The sequence below is a fragment of the Corvus kubaryi genome, unplaced genomic scaffold (genome assembly GCF_017639235.1).
Source record: "Corvus kubaryi isolate FWS band 111438036 unplaced genomic scaffold, C.kubaryi_AGA036_p1.0 split3-37296, whole genome shotgun sequence".
NCBI lineage: Eukaryota > Metazoa > Chordata > Aves > Passeriformes > Corvidae > Corvus > Corvus kubaryi.
The window spans coordinates 3,671,397-3,690,681 of record NW_024582086.1 but is presented as its reverse complement, the minus strand read 5'-3'; the positions used below and the strand labels follow the sequence as shown (position 1 = coordinate 3,690,681).

The 19,285-nt window shown below is 44.9% G+C and overlaps 1 protein-coding gene across 3 annotated transcripts in view; it reads left to right on the top strand.

Moving 5' to 3' along the window:
• The window catches only part of TRIM36 (tripartite motif containing 36), a 35,005-nt gene extending 25,166 nt beyond the window's left edge, over positions 1 to 9,839 (top strand). For all 3 annotated transcript variants that reach the window (XM_042015281.1, XM_042015280.1, XM_042015282.1), the window contains 3 exons: positions 462 to 755; positions 1,027 to 1,324; positions 4,961 to 9,839. In XM_042015281.1, the coding sequence (XP_041871215.1) occupies positions 462 to 755; positions 1,027 to 1,324; positions 4,961 to 5,315 (947 nt within the window). In that variant the 3' untranslated portion in view covers positions 5,316 to 9,839. The remainder of the gene's footprint in view (positions 1 to 461; positions 756 to 1,026; positions 1,325 to 4,960) is intronic.
• Positions 9,840 to 19,285: the final 9,446 nt, after the last annotated feature.

Below are 19,285 nucleotides of genomic sequence, written 5' to 3'. Positions count from 1 at the left end.
TATAAAGGCAAGTTCCCTCGAGCCCCTCGAGGGAGAGCTCGTCCCTGGCTTCCCTTCGCCGGAGGGGACCCACAATAAAGCTCCCTTCGTGCGGAACCAGCCACACGAGCCTCTCGTCTCTCTCTCTGGTCTGGCTTGGCCTGGAGGCTGCCCTGCAGAGCTGAGCTGGAATCAGGAGCTGATATCACTAAAGAGCTGACAGTCTCTGCAAGGGCCCTCCTGCCAGCAGCTGAGAGGAAGACACCGGGCCTTGGGAAGGCGATTCCTTTCGGGACCATCTCCCCGGCCCAGTCACCTCTTCCTGGGTCACAGCCTCAGACCCCACCACCAGCTGTAATATCCCAGGGGCACAGATAGATGTGGAATACACTAACATTTTGGGTTACCCAGGACAGGTTGTATGGTTAACTCCAAAACAACATGTATATAAATTTCAATGTTTTTTTTCTCATGTGTTCCAGGTCTAGAAATACCAGAAATCAATGAAGAGCAGAGCAGAATGTACAACAAAGCTCTGATCTGTTGGGAATGCCCTGGGAAGACAGATTCAGCTGATATCTATGTTCTTGAGTACCATAAGCTTAATAGAGAAGATGAGAGTGTGACATGGCAGAAGACTGAAGTTTGTGGCAAGAGCAAATTATTATCTGATCTTGATGACGACAGCAGCTATGCCTTTAGAGTTCGAGGATACAAAGGGTCTATCTGTAGCCCTTGGAGCCGAGAAGTTATTTTGCGTACTCCTCCAGCTCCAGGTATGGGGTTTTCTTATGTCCGGCAGTGTTAAGAGCTGAAAGTAGTTTCCAGTAGCTCCCAGATGTCTCCTACACTGTTACCAGTTGCATAAATGTTTAGAATCACTGTTAAAGGTTAAGTAGATAACATACAGAGACTGTTAGCTTGCATGACATTCCTAGTAGCCTTTAAAAGTGAGGAATTCTAATGTCAGTATGACTTCAAATGTAGTTTATAAGCACAGAAGGCCAAATACATAAATAAGAATTTTTCTGGGATACTGTTTTTCAGTTTTCAGTTTTCTTTTTGATGACAAATGTGGGTACAACAATGAGCATCTCCAGCTGAACCCAAGAAGAACCTCTGTGGAAAGTAGGGCAGGATTTCCTCTCCTACTGGGATCTGAACGCTTGCAGGTTGGATGCTACACAACCCTGGATTACATCATTGGCGACACTGGGATTGCCAAAGGGAAGCACTTCTGGGCTTTTCGTGTGGAAGCCTATTCATACCTGGTGAAAGTGGGAGTTGTTCCTAGCAACAAGATACAGAAATTGTTCCACAATACCCATGATGTGACCAGTCCAAGGTAAATTGCAGACTCTTGCTTAATGCATGTTTTACATAAGGAGATGGCTTTTTAAAAAAGTAAATTAAGAGCAAGTCTGGTCTCACTACATGAGGTGAACCTCACCACCAGTGAGAAGTTTGAACTGTATGGTATAAGCAGGTTGTCCTGTTCATCCCCCCCTGTTAGCAGAAAGATGTCCTGATTATCCAGAGTCCTAGTTTCTTTCTTTTTGGGAAAGAAGCCAGGTTCCTATAGATGCCAAGGAATGTCAGTTAAAGCAAGAAGGTTAAAAATAAGTGTAAGTTTTAAGATAGAAGCAATGCTTAATTATCAATAGAGAGACTCTGCCTTAATTCCCTCAGCATACAAGGTTTGGCAGCCTTTCAGAAGTACTGCGTTCACTGTACTTATTTGTATTTTTCTGCAGTAGCTTGTGCCACAGTGGATCCCAAGGCACTGGCTTACCCCAGGCTCCATGCTTACATACTGTATTGGAGTGCCACTGAGCACAAGCCAAAGTGCAGTGGACGAACCAGTAAAAATATTTCCATCTCTCAATTACAGTTGTAGCAAGCCTGGGTGTGTGTAGGAACTGCAGGCAGGGAGGCTATCTCCTGGGGACTCTTTCTCAGAAATTTAACAAATGTTTGGCTTCCTCCTGTATAACACGTGGAAAATGTGTCAGCACAATCTCGAGCTGCTTAAAACCAGATGGAGCAATTTGCAAAGTGAGAAATTAGATCTAAATTTCCTGATTTCTTTTTCCTTCTCCACATAGATACCTGCAAAACTTTAGCTGACACAGAAACAACTGCCCCCACAAGCACGCCAAAACTGAAATCCTAGGTAGGGAATGTCTGTACTGAAAAATGTGTGCTTCTCCATGTGTCTCTATCTGGGACAGAGGTGAGGGGAAAAGCATGCAGACTGACCAGATATATCTGCACACTCTTCAGTAACCATTTGGGAAACTGTTCAGAGAAGTCTTCAGAGAGCGCACCTTAAAAAAGCCCCAAAGCTTAAACCATTAAAACACTACCTTTCGATTTTTGAATTTTAAAGATACTGTAACACAGCAGTGTCATGGAGAACTCACAGGACATGTTCCTGTCTGTAAGGATTGGTCATATTTGCTAAGTTACTTCTCACATTAACTAATTTACTATACTTGTAGGTTCACTAATGATTGCCTAGTGTAAGTACATTTAGATACATCCACTCTGTAGTATACCCTTCTGTGGTCTTGTCCTTACTGGAGTTCAGCTGTTACTAATGGTTTGAAGTGACTGAAGTGAGTCTTCTCCACCTACTAAATGCATCTTCCTTCCTGGCTTAGGTGTGTACCACTGGTGTAAGCAAAGCCCGGTGGGATGAGTCCTGTGACGGGAGTGCCCTGGGACAGGCAGGACAGATGAGGTGGGGGTGGCATTGTGTGTAACAATGTCTGGAATGTATGGAGCCTGCAGTTGGCAATGCCACAGCTGAGAACCTTTGGATAAGGATTAAGGGGCAAAGAAAGTGGATGTCATTGTGGGAATGTACTATAGGCCACCCAGCCTGACATGATGATGACACTGATGAATTATTCTTTAAGAAACTAAGGAATATCTCTACATCAACCACCTGTGTCCTTGTGGGGCACTTCAGCTTGCCAGAGAGCATGACACAGATGGTACAAGCAGGTCCAGAAGAGTCCTAAAATATCTGGATGATAACTTCTTGTTATGGGTACTAGGGGAGCCAGCTGAGAAAAGTGCCCTCTTTGATTTGTTCCTTGTCAACAGAGAGGATCTCATGAGCAAAGTGGAGATGAGTGGCCCTCTTGGCCACAGCAACCACAAAGTGATCGAGTTTAAAATTTCCATTGTCAGGAGGAAAAGTGCCAGCAAAACCTCAGCTCTTGACATGAGGAGAACAGGCTGCTCAGGGTGCTAGTCAGTAAAGTCCTCTGGGAGATCACTGTTGAAGGTGCTGAGGTCCATCAGTGCTGGTCACTTTTTAAGCATCACCTCCTAAGGGCACAGGAGCAGGCACTTCCAAAATGTTGTAAGTCAAGCAGGCGAGACAGAAGGCTGGCTTGGCTGAGCAGAGATCTTCTAGAGCTCTGGCATAATGTACCCAGCATTTGCTTTGATGGGCGGTGCAGCAGTGCATCTTGAGGAAGCTGTCACAGCCAAGTACAGGGAGTACCACGACGACATCTAGTGCAGTAATCTCTTCCCGTTGCTGTTCCGAGATGAAAGCAGAAAAGTTCTACCTTAGTTTTCAGTCCTGATAAATTATATTCTACCTGCGTGTTGCTCACAAGCCTCTGGCGTGTGATTTTTTAAAATAGATGGTCCAGGCACTTCCTGAACCAGAGGAATTCTCATGCCTTTCTTGCGATGCTGTTCTCTGCAGCCTTCTTTTCCTGCGGGAAGCAGGGAAGAAGTCTGACTAGCAACCAAAATTTACTCTTCAGGACTAGCACACAGCTGGATAAACACACCATGTGTTAGGTGAGCAACTGGCTCATGTTTCAGGCACGAAGGGTTGTGGTGAATGGGGTAACACTAGACTGGTGACCTGTCACTTGGGGGGTTCCACAGGGCTCCATCCTCAGCCCTGAGCTCTTCAGCATCTTCATAAATGGCTTGGACACAGGACTGGAAGGGATACTAAGTGACTTCACAGACAATACAAAACTGGGAGGAGCTGTTGACTCCCTTGAGATCAGGGAGGCCCTGCAGACAGACCTTGACAAGAGAGAAGACTGGGCAGGCACCAACTGTATGAAATCCAGCAAGGAAAAGTGCTGGATTCTGCACCTGGGATGGGGCAACTCTGGATGTACAGACAGACTGGGGAAGGAGAGGCTGGAAAGCAGAAATGAGTGCAGGAAAGGGACCTGGGTGTCCTGGTCAATGACAAGGTGAACATGAGCCAGCAGTGCCCTGGCAGCCAGGAGAGCCACCCGTGTCCTGGGGGGCATCAGGCACAGCATCACCAGCCGGGCAAGGGAGGGGATTGTCCCGCTCTGCTCTGCACTGGGGCAGCCTCACCTCGAGTGCTGGGGCAGGTCTGGGTGCCACAACACAGAAAAGCCACTGAGCTGTTAGAGAGTGTCCAAAGGAGGGCACGAGGATGGTGAAGGGCCTTGAGGGGAAGCCCCAGAAGGAGTGACAGAAGTCACTGGGCTTGTGCAGTCTGGTGGAGACTGAGGGGAAGCAGAGAGGCATACACTGATCCTTTCTCTGTGGTGACCATTGACAGGACCCAAGGGAATGACACAAAATTTTGTCATGGGAGGCTTAGGCTGGATATTAGGAAAAGTTTCTTCACCCAGAGGGTAGTTGGGCACTGGAGCAGGTTCCTCAGGGAAGTGGCCACAGCACCAAGCCTGACAGAGCTCAAGAGGCATTTGGACAATGCTCTCAGGCACGTGATGTGACTCTTGGGGTTGTCCTGTGCAGGGCCAGGACTTGGACTTTGATGTTTTTTGTGGTTTCCTTCTAATTCAGGATATTCTATGATTCTATGATTTTTTTTTACCACACAAGTTTTTTTTGGGTGATCATGTGGTGTTGCCTATCTTGCAAAAATGTTTTCTCCAGTTCACATCACCGATCCCACTTAATAATTTGACAAAAGCACATGGTTTTTTTTCTGTTCCAGATATGAGCAAGACAGCGGTCATGACAGTGGGAGTGAAGACGCCTTCTTTGACTCATCGCAGCCTTGCACACTGGTCACCTTAGGCATGAAGAAGTTCTTTATCCCTGCTACACCTGCTGCTCCCAAGGATCCAGCAAGCAGAATCCTTCCCCTGCCATCATGCTTGGGCATTTGCCTTGACTGTGACAAAGGCAGGGTAGGGTTTTACGATGCAGGCCATATGAAGTGCCTGTATGAATGTGAGGTGGATTGCTCTGGCATAATGTACCCAGCATTTGCTTTGATGGGCGGTGCAGCAGTGCATCTTGAGGAAGCTGTCACAGCCAAGTACAGGGAGTACCACGACGACATCTAGTGCAGTAATCTCTTCCCGTTGCTGTTCCGAGATGAAAGCAGAAAAGTTCTACCTTAGTTTTCAGTCCTGATAAATTATATTCTACCTGCGTGTTGCTCACAAGCCTCTGGCATGTGATTTTTTAAAATAGATGGTCCAGGCACTTCCTGAACCAGAGGAATTCTCATGCCTTTCTTGTGATCTGTGCAATGCTGTTCTCTACAGCCTTCTTTTCCTGGGGGAAGCAGGGAAGAAGTCTGACTAGCAACCAAAATTTACTCTTCAGGACTAGCAACCAAAATTTACTCTTCGGGGTAGAAATCTGCCTTGTATTTAACTTAAATCCTTACACAGTCAGCTTTGTATTTAATGAAGTCAAAGCTGACAGTGGGGGATTGCCATTCTCCTTTTAAGAAATCTGCCTGAATGCCTCTACGGGGTCAAATGCTTTCCAGTTAACCCCTGACCACCAATTGGGCCTTTCAGCACAAAACAGCATTTAAGAAAATACAATATAAAAGAGGAAGAAACTAGAAATGGTGTTGAACGTTTAAGTTATACTTGGAATGATGAGGGTAAACTTGAATCTGATTGCATGTTGTATACCCTTAATGTGATTGTAAGTTAAAACTCAAGTTCTGACACTCAGTGTCATATAGTTGGTGGCATAATGGTAAGTATCTTTATTCTTCAGGCTTTTACTATAAGCTATCAAAAAGAAAGTGCAATTGTACCTTAAATGTCAGATTTTGGAGTCAAAAATCAGAAATGTTTGCATGTGTGATTAATAGTACCTGGTATTTAGGCAAAAGCAAATGAGTTACTGACATGAGTAATCATATGTGAATTTCAAAAAAAAATCAGGTATTTCTTTTAATACTTGCTTTTATAGGTTAATTTTTTTTATCTAGTAGCAGCTTAGATTTTTCTTAGTAAGAATATTAAAAATGCACTGGTTAAGTTTTGAGACCTAATTTCTGCCTTAAAGGATGTCTCCTTTCAAATTTCAGTTCCTCTAATGCTAAAAACTGTATCACATAGTAGTTTTTCACAGAATCATAGAACCACAGAACAGCTTGAGTTGGAAGGGACCTTTAAAGACCATCCATTTCAAACCCCCTTTGTCATGGGAAGGGACCCCTTCCACTAGACCAGGTTGCTCAAAGCTGCATCGAACCTGACCTTGAACACTTCCAGGTATGGGGCATCCACAGCTTCTCTGGGAAACCTTCTCCAGTGTCTCACCACTCTTACTGTTAGAAATTTCTTCCTTGTATCCAATCTAAATCTAACTTCTTTTAGTTTAAAATCACTGCCCTTTGTCCTGTCTCTCCAGGCCTTGGTCAAAAGTCTCTCTCTCCCCATCTTTCTTTTAAATCCTTTTCATGTATTAAAAGGCCATAATAAGGCCTCTCTGGAGCCTTCTCTTCTCCAGGCTGAACAACTCCATCTCTCACAACATGTCTTCACAGGAGAGGTGTTCCAGCCCTCTGACAGTTTTTGTGCCTCTCCTCTGTACTGGGGGCCCCAGAGCTGAACACAGTATTCCAGGTGGGGTCTTGATAGAGCAGAGTGGGAGAATCATCTCCCTTGCCCTGGTGGCCACTGGGCAGCTCAGGATGCTTTCTGTGCTGCAAATACACACTGCTGGTTCATGGCCAATTTTTCATTCACCAGGATGCCCAAGTCCTTCTCTGCAGAGCTGCTCTCCATCCCCCAGTCTGTATTGATAGTGGGGATTACTTGGATCCAGGTACAGGACCTTGTGCTCACTCTTGGGCAACCTCATGAGATCCACATCAACACTGGTACCAGTACAGACCCTTGAGGGACACCACTCATTACTGGTTTCTTCTTGGACATTGAGCTGTTGACTGTGATTCTTTGGGTGTAGCTATCCAGCCAATTCCTTATTCACTGAACAGTCCATCCAATTCAGCCCTTCTCTTTCAAGTTGAGAGGTAAGAATGCTGTGGGGGATCCTATAAAAGGCCTTACAGAAGTCCATGTACATGGTATCTCTTTATCTCTTCGCTTATCTACTGGTGCAGTCACTTGGTTGCAGAAGACCACTAGGTGAGTCAGGCAGTGTTTGCTCTTTGTGAGCTTATTTGGCTGTCCCTGATCACTTTCTTGTCTTCCGTAAGTTTTGACCTATCTTCCAGGAGGATCTGTTACATGATCTTCCTGGGAATGGAAGTGGACTGCCTCTCTTTACAGAAACCTGTGTATAAAAAAAAAGTAGGGTGTGTGCACCGTTGACTTGTGGAAAAATAAGAATCTAAAGTGAAGGATGTTTCTAATGAGTACTTGGTGCTTTCTAATTTGGGGATATGCTTTCTAATTTGGGGATATGCTTTCTAATTTGGGGATAGTGTTGCATCTTGACGAATGTGTGTGAAGTATGCTTACTAAGTACATGTAAACAGCTGTAGAGCTGTGAAATGGGACCTGAAAATCACAATAACAGTTAAGTGAATGTAGGTCATAATGCAAAACTTTTGTGGGCTTTGCTGTCTGAACTGTTGTACTGATCTGACCTGGAGTCCACCCCTCCCAGTGTCTTCTCTCCTAAGCCTCTGACTGTACCACTGTTGGAAAAAACGGTCTAAAATGGTTGTCTGTGCCAGCATGAATATGACAGCCCTTTTGGGGCTAGAAAGGCCCAGCAAGAGCAACTTCTTGTCTGGATCTCACCTGCAAATGTTTCTGTCTTGATAAGGCTGTGTGGAGGTGCACTCCACAGATTCAGTGTGAGTTGTGTGAGAAACACTTTGATGTCCCAGCAGCAGGTGTGAAGTAGGGGGTATCTTTGGCCTTTTCTCCTGCAGGAGTAAAGGCAAATTGTCCCTTACTAGTTAGCCTTTTGCTAATTTATTCTCTTTTAGATGGTTATCATCATAGTCTTTCATTTCTATCATTTCCTCCCTTTCATCTTCCCTCTTGCTGGATTGAAGCCATTGCTCTCTTCTCTCCTGTTGAGGCTGACTGAACAGTCTGTCCATAAGACACCCTGTTGCTGTGAAGGATGACAAAGTTTTGTGTTCTTTCTGTAGTCCTAAAGCCATATTTGCCTTTTTTTGTTTGACACCCAATACTAGGGTGATGATGAAGCTTCTTCTGCAGTGTTTCATGCAGTCCTGATGGTTACCTGTGCACGTAGGGTTTTCCCCACCTGTGTGCTGTTTTGCATTTGTTTATGTTGATAATGCTTGTTTACCTAGTCACTAAGTTCTAAGGGCCTTCTTCAGCTCTTCAGTCACTTCTAGACTTGGATATTCCTGAGTAGCTTCATTGGTAACATGAACATGACCTTTTTTTTGTTTGCTTTTCGAGGTCTTGGAGCTAACTGAGTTGTAGTGAGACTCAGCAGTTCCCTCTGCTGTTAAGATTTTTTTGTTCCTTCTACTTTTTTCCCCCCGTCCAATATTTATTAAACCACAAGTCAAGCACTGAAAACTCTTACATCAGTATACTCTGTTGAGTAGGTGAGTCATGATCTTGCTTGTGTCAGCACAGCAGTCAGACAGACCCAGGAGAAAGGATTCTCACTTCAGTAGCTGTGACTTCTCCCCTTCTATAGCTGGCAATGGTCAGTTCATCTACCAAACCAAGTACTAGCTTAAAGCTGTAGATTGTAGGGCTGAACTTTGCGGGTTTTTTTCCAGACCAAATCTCCTTCCGTAGACAAATGTTTCATTTTTGATGAAACAAAAACTGGTTTGTTTCAGAAACTGGTCTAGATTAGAGGGTTTATGTCATGGTTAGCACTCCACGTTTCCACATTTAGATTTTTTTATAAGCATCTGTACTGGTATCACCAGACGTTTTGTTACTTTATGGAAATATTTGTAAATGGAAAACTCTGTTGCAGATATGAAGACAGTGTCTCAAGACTCATTAATCTAAAAAGATTATTGGTTTGAGACTACAGAAATTAAAAATTTAGGGGCTTTTTTCTACTAGAGTTTCAAATTCATTTAAGATGTGTTCTGCTATGCAATTACTTACTCTACTGGACAGAAACTGATGCTACTTTAAACATTTATCTACCTTTTGATATATTTGCTTGTATTTATCTCATTCTGAGTTTAAAAATTGATTTGGCTTTTGGTGTTACTTGAATACTTAGTATGCATTCCAGACAGTACTCTTTGGTGCTTACTTCAGCTTATTAAATAAAAAACACACTGTCAAGAGGCACTGACAACACGCTGTGATATTTTTTCCGCTACCATGGAAGCGTCAACTTTCAGAGATACAGTTCAGCAGTACTTGCCTATCCAGATAATTATTTTTTCAAGTTTCTCCCTATGAAACAGCACTTTACAATGTAGACTAAGCTAAAAATGGTGTGGTATTGTGTGGATCTTTGTGCAATATAGCTGTTTGGTGACTATGGTGTGACTTGCAAAGCTTCATGCAGGTGTGAATCATGTAGACACTTTTTAGATACCTAAAGCTTTAACAGAAAGGCCTTGTTTGAAAATACTCTGAAATGTAAAATTGATGTCTTGTTTTTTTTTAATAAAAGCTGAAATACTATATCTTAGTCATTCACATTATTACATCCCAGCTCTGGAGGACCCTGGTTGAAATAATTTTTCATACAATACATGAAAATAGGTGACTTGTGAGGAGAAAGCACTGCTTTGGTTCTCAAGTGTGCACATATACCAGTACCTGTGATTTTAGGAGTAGTTTGGACTGATTGCCAGGCATTTACTTAAGATACTAGTGTTAGGAACTTGACTGCCTGAGCCTCCCTCCCTAGTCAGGGAAGGAAAATGTGCATCCAAAATGAACTTGGCTCTTGGGCATTTTCAAGGGAAACTATCTGTTCCCTAACAGAGGAAGCAGATGGTGCTCTCCAACCTGAACAGCTCTACTGGAGGACCTCAGGCTGGGTGGACCTGCTTTACTCTGCAATTCTGAAAATTGGTGCTACTGCTTGAATCTGCATTCCTTTGTTTCATTCAATGTTTACATTTGCTGATGCTGTTGTTGGCAGGACGCTTTAAAGTTCCAGCTTCTGGTGGTTGCTGCCTTCAGGCCAGCTGTGCGTGCACCTGCAAGCAACAGAGGCTGTATTCACAGGGAATCCCCTGTGGGCTGTGCCAGTGCAGTTAAAGCAGCCAATATATATGGACGTGTATGGTTTAGCAGAGGCAGGCTGACACTTGTGGGAAAGCAGGAGTATTGACACCAAGAGCAGTATTCTGCTGAATTTTCACAGAATCACAGAATAGCTAAGGTGGGAAGGGACCTCTGGAGACCATCTAGTCCAACACTCCTACCTAGGCAGGGTCACAGTTTAGGAACCGTATTCCTCAAATAAATGTTTCCACGGAAACACACGTACATGTGCTGCTTTCTCCTTTCCTTCCCCACTGTTGCAGGATGGAGAGGAGAACTGGAGGCACAAAGAGGTAAAGATCACGGGTTGAGATAAGGAGAATTTACTAGAAACAGCAATGAAATAAGAAAATGACAACAACAGCAATACTAATAACAGAGTGTACCAGACAGGTGAATAATTGACATAGGATTGCTCAGCACATGGAACCCAGCGCCACCTGAGGGCACACCCTGTACACCTTGGTGAAAAATCCTGTGCCCCTCTGTGCAGGGTGTGAGCTGGTATAGAATAACCTGGCTGTGCCCCTTCTGGCTGCTGCAAAACTTAACTCTGCCCTGGGCAGAACCAGGACATTCACCTAGAGGCAGGGAAAACGGGAGTGTATCCACGTGGGTTTTACATGTGTCCAGTGATGGAGACTCCACAACCTCCCTTGGCAGCATTGTTCCACTGCTTTCCCACGCTCAAGTTCTTCCTCATGTTGACATGGAACTTCTTGTTTGATTTTATGGCCATTATTCCTTGTCCTGTCACAGGGCCCCACTGAAAAGAGTCTGGGACCATCTTCTTGGCATTCACATTTGAGATACTTGTATTTATGAGGTCCCCCCTCAGTCTTCTCTACTCTGAACTAAACAGGCCCAGCTCCCGCAGTCTCTCCTTGTGAGAGAAATGCTCCAGACCCTTTATCATCTTTGTGGCTTCTGCTGAACCCTCTCCATTAGCTCCTTGTCTTGTACTGAGGAGCCCAGAACTGGACACAGCATTCCAGATGTGGCCTGACTAGGGCCGAGTAGAGGGGCAGGATCACCTCCCTATCGACCTGCTGGCACTGCTCTTCCAGATGCAGCCCAGGATCCCGTTAGCTCTCCAGGCCACAAGGGCACTGCTGGCTCATGGTCAGCTTGTCATACACAAAGATTCCCAGATCCTTCTCCACAGAGCTGCTCTCCAGTAGGTCAGCCCTTGACCTGTACTGGTACCTGGGGTGTATTGGGTTGAACCTGAGTTGATGGACAGTCTTTTAGACTAATGACGCTTCTCACAATTTACATATTTAGACGGCACTGAAAGGTGGGATTTCCCTTTTTGTCCGAGCTCGCCTGCTGGAAGGTGGGGGGGGCGCCGGGCCGGGCCGGGGCCACTGCCCCTTCCCCCCTTTCCCAACGCTGTGGCACGGACCCTGGGTCGCTGGGGGGACTGTCCCAGAGCCGCAGGCAGTAAAACCAGCCATGGACTGCTCACAGCTAAAACCAGCCATGGACTGCTCACAGCTAAACCCAGCCATGGACTGCTCACAGCTAAACCCATCCAGCGCGGCTTCTGGGGACAGGCGGGTACCTCTCCTCTCCATGCGGAGCTGGCAGAGCCAGCGGGAGCCGGCAGAGCCTTCTGTCTGCAGCCAGCACACTTCGTGCTGAACTGAAGAGGACACCACGCAGCCAGCAGCACAGAGGGAGCGAGGCTTTCTCTACCATAAAGCCTGAACAAGAGCACCCTTCAACATGGTGACTTCAGAGTCAGGGAGAAAGAGAAGTGAGTCCCGTGGGACGGAGCTGAGCATGGCGACGGGAGAAAAGAGGGCGGTGCCGCGATTCTCGCGCGTAGCTTAAAAACCTTCTTGCATGCCGTGGTAAGGAACTGTAATACCACAAACTGTTTGTCTCTTTAATCCATTCGAAGTACAAGGGGGGATGGAGAATCCGCGTGAAGATTGTGAAGAGTGCCTATGCCAGGCTATATAGAAGTAGTAAGAGGCTGTTAGAGACTTGTGGCGAAGAAAAGCCTCTGTGTGCAGGCCAAAATAACTTATCCTTAAAAAGTTTAATAACCCCATGTGATGGCCCATGTTTTGCAGTGTGAAGGAACTGTGAGATTTTTTCATGGAAGAGATGTTTTACACACAGCAGATTGATTGTTTCTGGGAGGGTCTGCTGTTGGTGGCGCTTTGGGAACCATGTGCAGCTGAAGAAAACCCTTTTTTTCCTTAAGCATAAGAGAGAGACTCTTCAAGAACTGCAACACTGACTAACATCCCATGTTCTGTTACCCTTTGTGTGAGTTGGGTAAAGGGAGAGAAGTGCTGGAAAGGGAGGGAGGGGGATTTGCTTTAATTTCTTGTTATTCCTCTTTACTTTTAATTCTATTAGTAATAAAACTCTTTCATTGTACTGCAACTGTTTAAGGTTTGTGCCTGCTTTGCTTTCTCCTAATTCTTATCTCACAGAAGGAAAATAAGTAAGTAATGAATATTTTGAACCAAAACCACTACATGGTGTTATTCCTCCCCAGCTGCAGAACCCTACACTTGCCCTTGCTCAACCTCACTAGGTTTGTGTCCACCCAATTCTCCAGCCTACCAAGGACTTACTGAATGGGAGAACAGCCTTCTGATGTATCAGCCCCAGTTTCATATCATCAGCAAACTTGTTGAGGGTGCATTCTTTGTCCAGATCATTGATAAACAAGTTGAACAAGGCTGGATCCAGTACTGACTCCTGCGGAATGCTACTGATCACAGGCCTCCAACTGGAACTGGAGTAGAAACTCTGCTGGCCATCAGCTCTGCAATTCAGCCAGTTCCTGGTCCAGTTCACTGTCCATTCTCCTCATGCACATTTCCTGAGCTTACCTACAAGGATGTTATGGGAGACAGTGTCAAAAGCCCTGAAGCCAAGGTAGACAACATCCACTGCTCTCCCCTCATCAGCCCATCTTGCCATGCCATCACAGAAGGCTATCAGACTGGTCGAGCATGATTTCCCCCTGGTGAATCCAAGCTGACTACCCTTGATCACCTTCTTTTCTTTTACATGCCTGGTGATGATTTCTGGAATGATCTGTTCCATCCCTTTTTCAGGGAGGGAGGTGAAGCTGACAGGCTAACAGTTTCCCGTGTACTCCCTTTTTGAAGATGGGGGTAACATTGGCCTTCCTCTAGTTATTAGGCACCACTCCTGTTCTCCATGATTTTTCAAAGATGATGGAGAGTGTCTTAGCAACGGTATCTGCCAGCTCCCTCAGCTCTCAACCCTCTTTGTCCTTGGGGAAATCTTCCTCTTTCCAGCCTTCCTCTCTTAACCCTGAGGTCTGGGGTTCCTGAGAGCCAGAAGTAAAGCAGTAAAGACTGAGGCAAAGAAGGCATCCTTGTATTTTCTGTCACCAGGACACCCATCTTGTTCAGCAGAGGCCCCACATTTTCCATAATGCTCCTATTGCTCCTGATGTACTTGCAGAAACCTTCCTCTTGTCCTTGATATCCCTTGCCAGACTCAATTCCAAGTGGACCTTGGCTTTCCTTGTTGCATCCCTGCATACTCTGATGATGTTCCTGTAGTTCTCCTGTGTGGCCTGTCCCTTTTTCCACATCCCATAAATTGTTTGATATTTACTAGAAGCTTCCTGCTCATCCATTCAGGTCTCTTGCCCACTTTGCTTGAATTCTTTATCATGGGGATACACTGGTCTTGAGCTTGGAGGAAATTATGCTTGAATGTTGACCAGCTCTCTTGAACCCCCTTATCTTATAGAGCCCCAACCCATGCTCCTTTTTGAAGAGGCTAAAGTTAGCTCTCTGGAAGCTCAGGGTTCTAGTCCTTGATGCTTTTCTTCCTCCACATAGGATCCTGAGTTCCACCATCTCATGGTCACTACAGCCAAGACTGCACCCAGCCTTCTTATCTTTGGCCAGTCCCTCTGGATTGTTAGTAAAAGGTCCAGCAACCCCTTTCCTTGTTGGCTCTTCTTCCACTTCCATCAAAAAGTTACCATCAATGATCCACTTCCTGGACTGGGTGTGCTGAGCCATATTGTCCCTCCCACAGTATCAGCATAGTTGAATTTCCACAGGATAAGCAGGGTCTGTGACCCTGAGGCTGCTTCCAGCTGTCCACAGAGAGCCTCATCAACTTTCTTTTCCTGATCAGGTGGCCTGCAGCAAACACCCAAAACAGTGTCACCCATATTATCCTGTCCCTTAATTCTTAGCCGTAATCTCTTAACTCGTTCATCTGCCCCTGGACAGAGCTCGATACATTCCCAGTGCTCTCTCACTTAAAGTGCAGTGCCACCACCTTGCCTCGCTGACCTGTCCTTTCTGTAAAGTACATAGCCATCCATGACAACATTCCAGTCATGTGAGCAGTGAGATCACGGCCCTGTGACCACACACAAGGTTCTAGTTCTTTTTTATTCCCCATGCTGTGTGCATTTGTGTACAGGCATTTCAGAGAATTCATCAAGCATCAAGGTTCCATGGAAGGGGCAAAAGAGGATTTACCATAGCCATACACACCCTTGACGTGGTTAGCCCTATGATTCTCATCCTGAGAGGCAGCCAAAGGACATCTGTTGCTGCACTGGTTGACATGACCAACACCCCAAGAGGAAGCAGTGGCAGGAGCATTGCCACTTTGGACACAACACATCCCCTCCCCCCAGTCCTTCTGTTTAAAGCCTGTCTCACCAAACTGGCCAGCCTGATGCTCAGGCTTCTCTTGTCTTTTTTAGACAGGTGGCTCCCATTCCTCCCTAATAGGTTACCATCTTTAAAGCACAGCCCATTGTCATAAAAGCCAATGTCATGAAGCCAAATCTTTATCTGCACTATGTGTCTGCTTCTAGCTGTCTCTGTTTCTCCAGCTGATAGTATAGATGGGAAGAGGACTTGGGCACTGATATTTTCCACCTGCCTCACCAGGGCTTTACAGTCGTTTTTGATCCTGCCCATTTTTTGGCTTGCAGTGTCATTTGCACCCACATGAGAAAGTAGTAGTGGGTACTAGCCCATGCTCTTGGCAAGCTGGGGCGCTCTCTTGGCAACATCATGCATCTTAGCCCCCAGCAGGCAGCACGGATCTCCTGCCTCTCTACCCGGCTGGCAGATGGGGGACACAGTGCCCCCTAATAGAGGGTTGTGCACTATAAGTAAGCTTTTGATTTGGCTGCCATTCTCTAGTATGTTGTTCAAAGGTATAAATGACAGGCTTGTTTTTTGATTGGAATATAGTAAAACAGACAGAAGGGTGTCTGGGGAAGCACTTGAAAAGAGCTGTGAAGAATATTCTGAATACCCCACCAGTACATGAATGCACGGCTGTCTGGTGCTTCCCAGGGTGTTTACCATCAGGGGAAACCTGAGATGGTTTGTGCTCAGCTCCTGCTCAGCACCAAGTGTCTGAAAGCCTATTTTGAGGTTCAGAAAAACAAATGGTGCATCTGTGTGAGAGAAAATTTCAGTTTGCACTGGAGTCTCAAATTAGAAAGAAGTGGCTTTGAGTTGGCCTGAAGGATATTTCTAGCTCCTTGGCAAAATAGTAAGCCTTTATGTGTATTTATTGCCCAACTATAGACATTGCACTGAGCAAAACCAATTTAGCCTGAAAAGATCCATTTGTTTTAGCAAGCCTGCCTGGTTTGACAGGCTTAGTCCTTGTTCTTAACCCTTTTATTCCTCCTGTCTCCCGTAAGACATTTGCATGGGAGAAGTGGGGGGCTCAAACTCTACAAAAATACTTCTCTCAGAAATTAATTTTTTCCTGTCTGTTAATTAAATTCTTCCTCTCTTTTGCTCTATCATACCCATGTCAGCTCAACTTTTGTGCAGCTAGTGGGTTGCCTGCCCTTTTCTCAGACCTGAAAACAACTACAGCTGCAGTATCCTCTGCTCCTCTGTTCACTGATGAAGAAAGGAAGAAAAAAAAATATACAGAGCTACATTTAAACTATCAGATGAAGGTGAAGAGAAGGTGTCCTAGGTAGAACAGAAAACTTTCAACTTGGTAGGAAAAGAAAAGGGAAAAAAAGGAAAAATAATTTCAGAAGACAGGGAAAAATAACTATTTTCTTCCTTGAACTATATGAGTGACCATTCTGCATGGGTGGTTGAGCAGGGAAGGGAATCAGGCAGGCAGAGCAGGCTCCCACCAGTGCTGCTAAGCATGGACAACCCACAGAACAACTTGGTATGTTGTCCAGAACTGTTTCTGGGGTTGGTAACCCACTGTGGCCTGGTGGGCTAAAACAGGGGAACGTTCAGTTTCTTCCTATATGGTATAATTTGCAAATGACTTTGTTTCTGTCTGAACTTGAATAAAAAGATTATATGTTATATTTAGACTCTGTCTTAGTTGACTTAAAATACTTTCATCTCCAACAAAAATGCTGTCTCCATAGCTATCCATCCTTTCTTAAAAAGAGAACTGTGGTATAACTTTTAAGGGTAGAGTTTACAGCAATGTAATTTAAGTGAGTCATCATACCTTGCTATATAGAATGCCACAAAAACACCATAACTAAACTGGTGGAAGAAAAAAGCTTCTTTTGAAAAATAATCTCTCATAAATACTCCTTCAAAACCAAGGTAAGCAATGAATGATGATTAGAAAATGAGAAGTCATTTGAGAAGTCATTTCATAACAGAATTGCAGGGATTTGAACTAACTGCTTGGCTAGGGAAAACATTTAATTTCATTTCTCACAAAACCTACCTATATATAGACATCTTGGGTATACCTATTTATATTTGTGCTTAAGTGCATGTATCTTTTTCTCTGGAAAGTCACTTGACTAATCATGACATGTTTAGGAAGGTCAGAAGACAGTGGGACTTATTAAGATAATTCTGATAATTGTTCTTAGGACTGTCTTACTCAGGACTGTGCATATTGCTGGCTTAACTGTGCTCACTGCAGACAGATATTTAGATTATGAAGGTGACAGAGGTCCTTTCCTATGCTCCTGGGAGGCTACAGAGTGAAGGGACTGTTTATTGAGACAGAAGGACCTGGGTCAGTGCTGGTGGTGCATCCTCTCTACCTGTGAACATTAAGCCAGAAGAAGATGTGAAGATGTGGTGTTGTACCCCAGTGGAGCTGACAGGATTACATTTCCTCAGTTTTTTCCTCACCAAACCTGTAGACAACACAGACATTTTCAGCTCCTCCCTGCCGTTTCTTGGGACTTACAATAAGACTCTTAGAGTTATGGGAATGATGTTAGGGAGCACCTTTCAAGCCCAATTCCTGTATCTCTACCCTGGCAGAAATTCTCTGTGGCCCTGTCCACATGATGCCCATTCAGGGTCTGGAAGAAGCTTTCTTTGTGGACTGCCCAGGAGCTAACTAGCACAGGAAGCAGGTTTTCCACAGGCATTCCAGACCTGAGCTGAATTTGTCACTTCTTTCCCTATTTAGAAGATGCTATAAATCAGCTACCTCCTGATACTCCAGGGTATTTACGCAGGTGTGAATTCATTCATGCTGGTTTTATTATGACTTTTTACTGCCTCACAGGGAAACAGGCAAACCCTTACACAAAGTAAATGTAACCTGAAGTGTTGATTTATCTTTTTTTAAAATGACAATAGAGTCATTTTAGAGAGCTATTGAGACAAAAAAATAAGGATGAAGAAGGGTAAAATTGGGACTTATTATGAGAAAAAAAATCATGTATAGTACCAGGTTTGTACTATTTTAATTTTATTTCGGAGCACTTTGGTTTTTCCCAGACATAAAAAAGGATGAGAAATGTATTTTTAAGACCCTAGAGAGAAAAGGATGTACTGGTAAGATTTTTCTATGTAAATTCTATTTGCTCTCCAAATACCTCAATTCCCTTGAAAATTCTTTTTTTTTTTTTTTTTTTTTTTTTTTTACCTTATGCAGTTTGTATTTTGTCAGGCTGCACAGAGGCAGGCTGGCCAGCTCTAAGCCCCTTCCAGTTCCCCATGCACTAGCCAGGCACAGCACCCACAATGGTGCCTTACTGCTGCAATCGAAGGGCAGCAACACACAGCAGACAGATTCGTGGGGTAAATGCATTCAAGACTGAGTGTGAGTTTTATCTTTCAGCACCCCTTTTGTGACTTGCTGTGAGAGCCTTTCCATGGGGCCCTGCCATGGCTTTTTTTGTTGGGTCTCAGATGCTGGTTTTGGAGCAGAGTGAGCAGATGCCCTGGCCTCTTATCCTGGTTGCTCGTGCTCAGCTGTTGTCCATGTGGGCGGATGGCCACTCTCCCTCAGAGTTTCGGCTCTCCCTGCACAGGGGTCTGGGACCCCTCTGTCTGCACTAATGTTGAGGTTTTGCCAGTTTATGAAAGCTCCCCAAGGTGCCCTGGCGTGACCCTCAGCTCCAGGACATGCCTCCCAGGGCTAGCTCCAGGGTCATCCTAATAAAGCCAGCTGTGTGCATTGGTGAGCCTGGAACACATAATTGGGCAGCAAGGAAGAAGTGTTGAAATATTTCTAAGAACACATGGTCAAAACATACTGATGGATAAGTAGAAACAAAAATAGTTAGGAGAGATGGGCTATCTGGTTTCACAGCAGCCATCGGCAGTATTTCCTGGGAGACAGGCTGAGCCTTCTTTGTTCTGCTTTAGGTACAGTGTGTGCTTGGCTTTGTACAATCTACAATCTGACAAGTACCCATTCACTTCTCAAGGGAGAGGCGAAAGATTTAGAGTTGTGTGAAGTGCTCTTTGACTTGGGACCAAACCAGGCTCTAGTGTATTTTCCAGTGCTGCTGCTAGCACTGGGTTGTCCTCAACAGACCACACAAGAAATGCAAAGGCACAAGGGCTGGCTGCCTTGTCGTATATCTGGGAAATTGTTCTTCTCCTTTGAAATGCAAA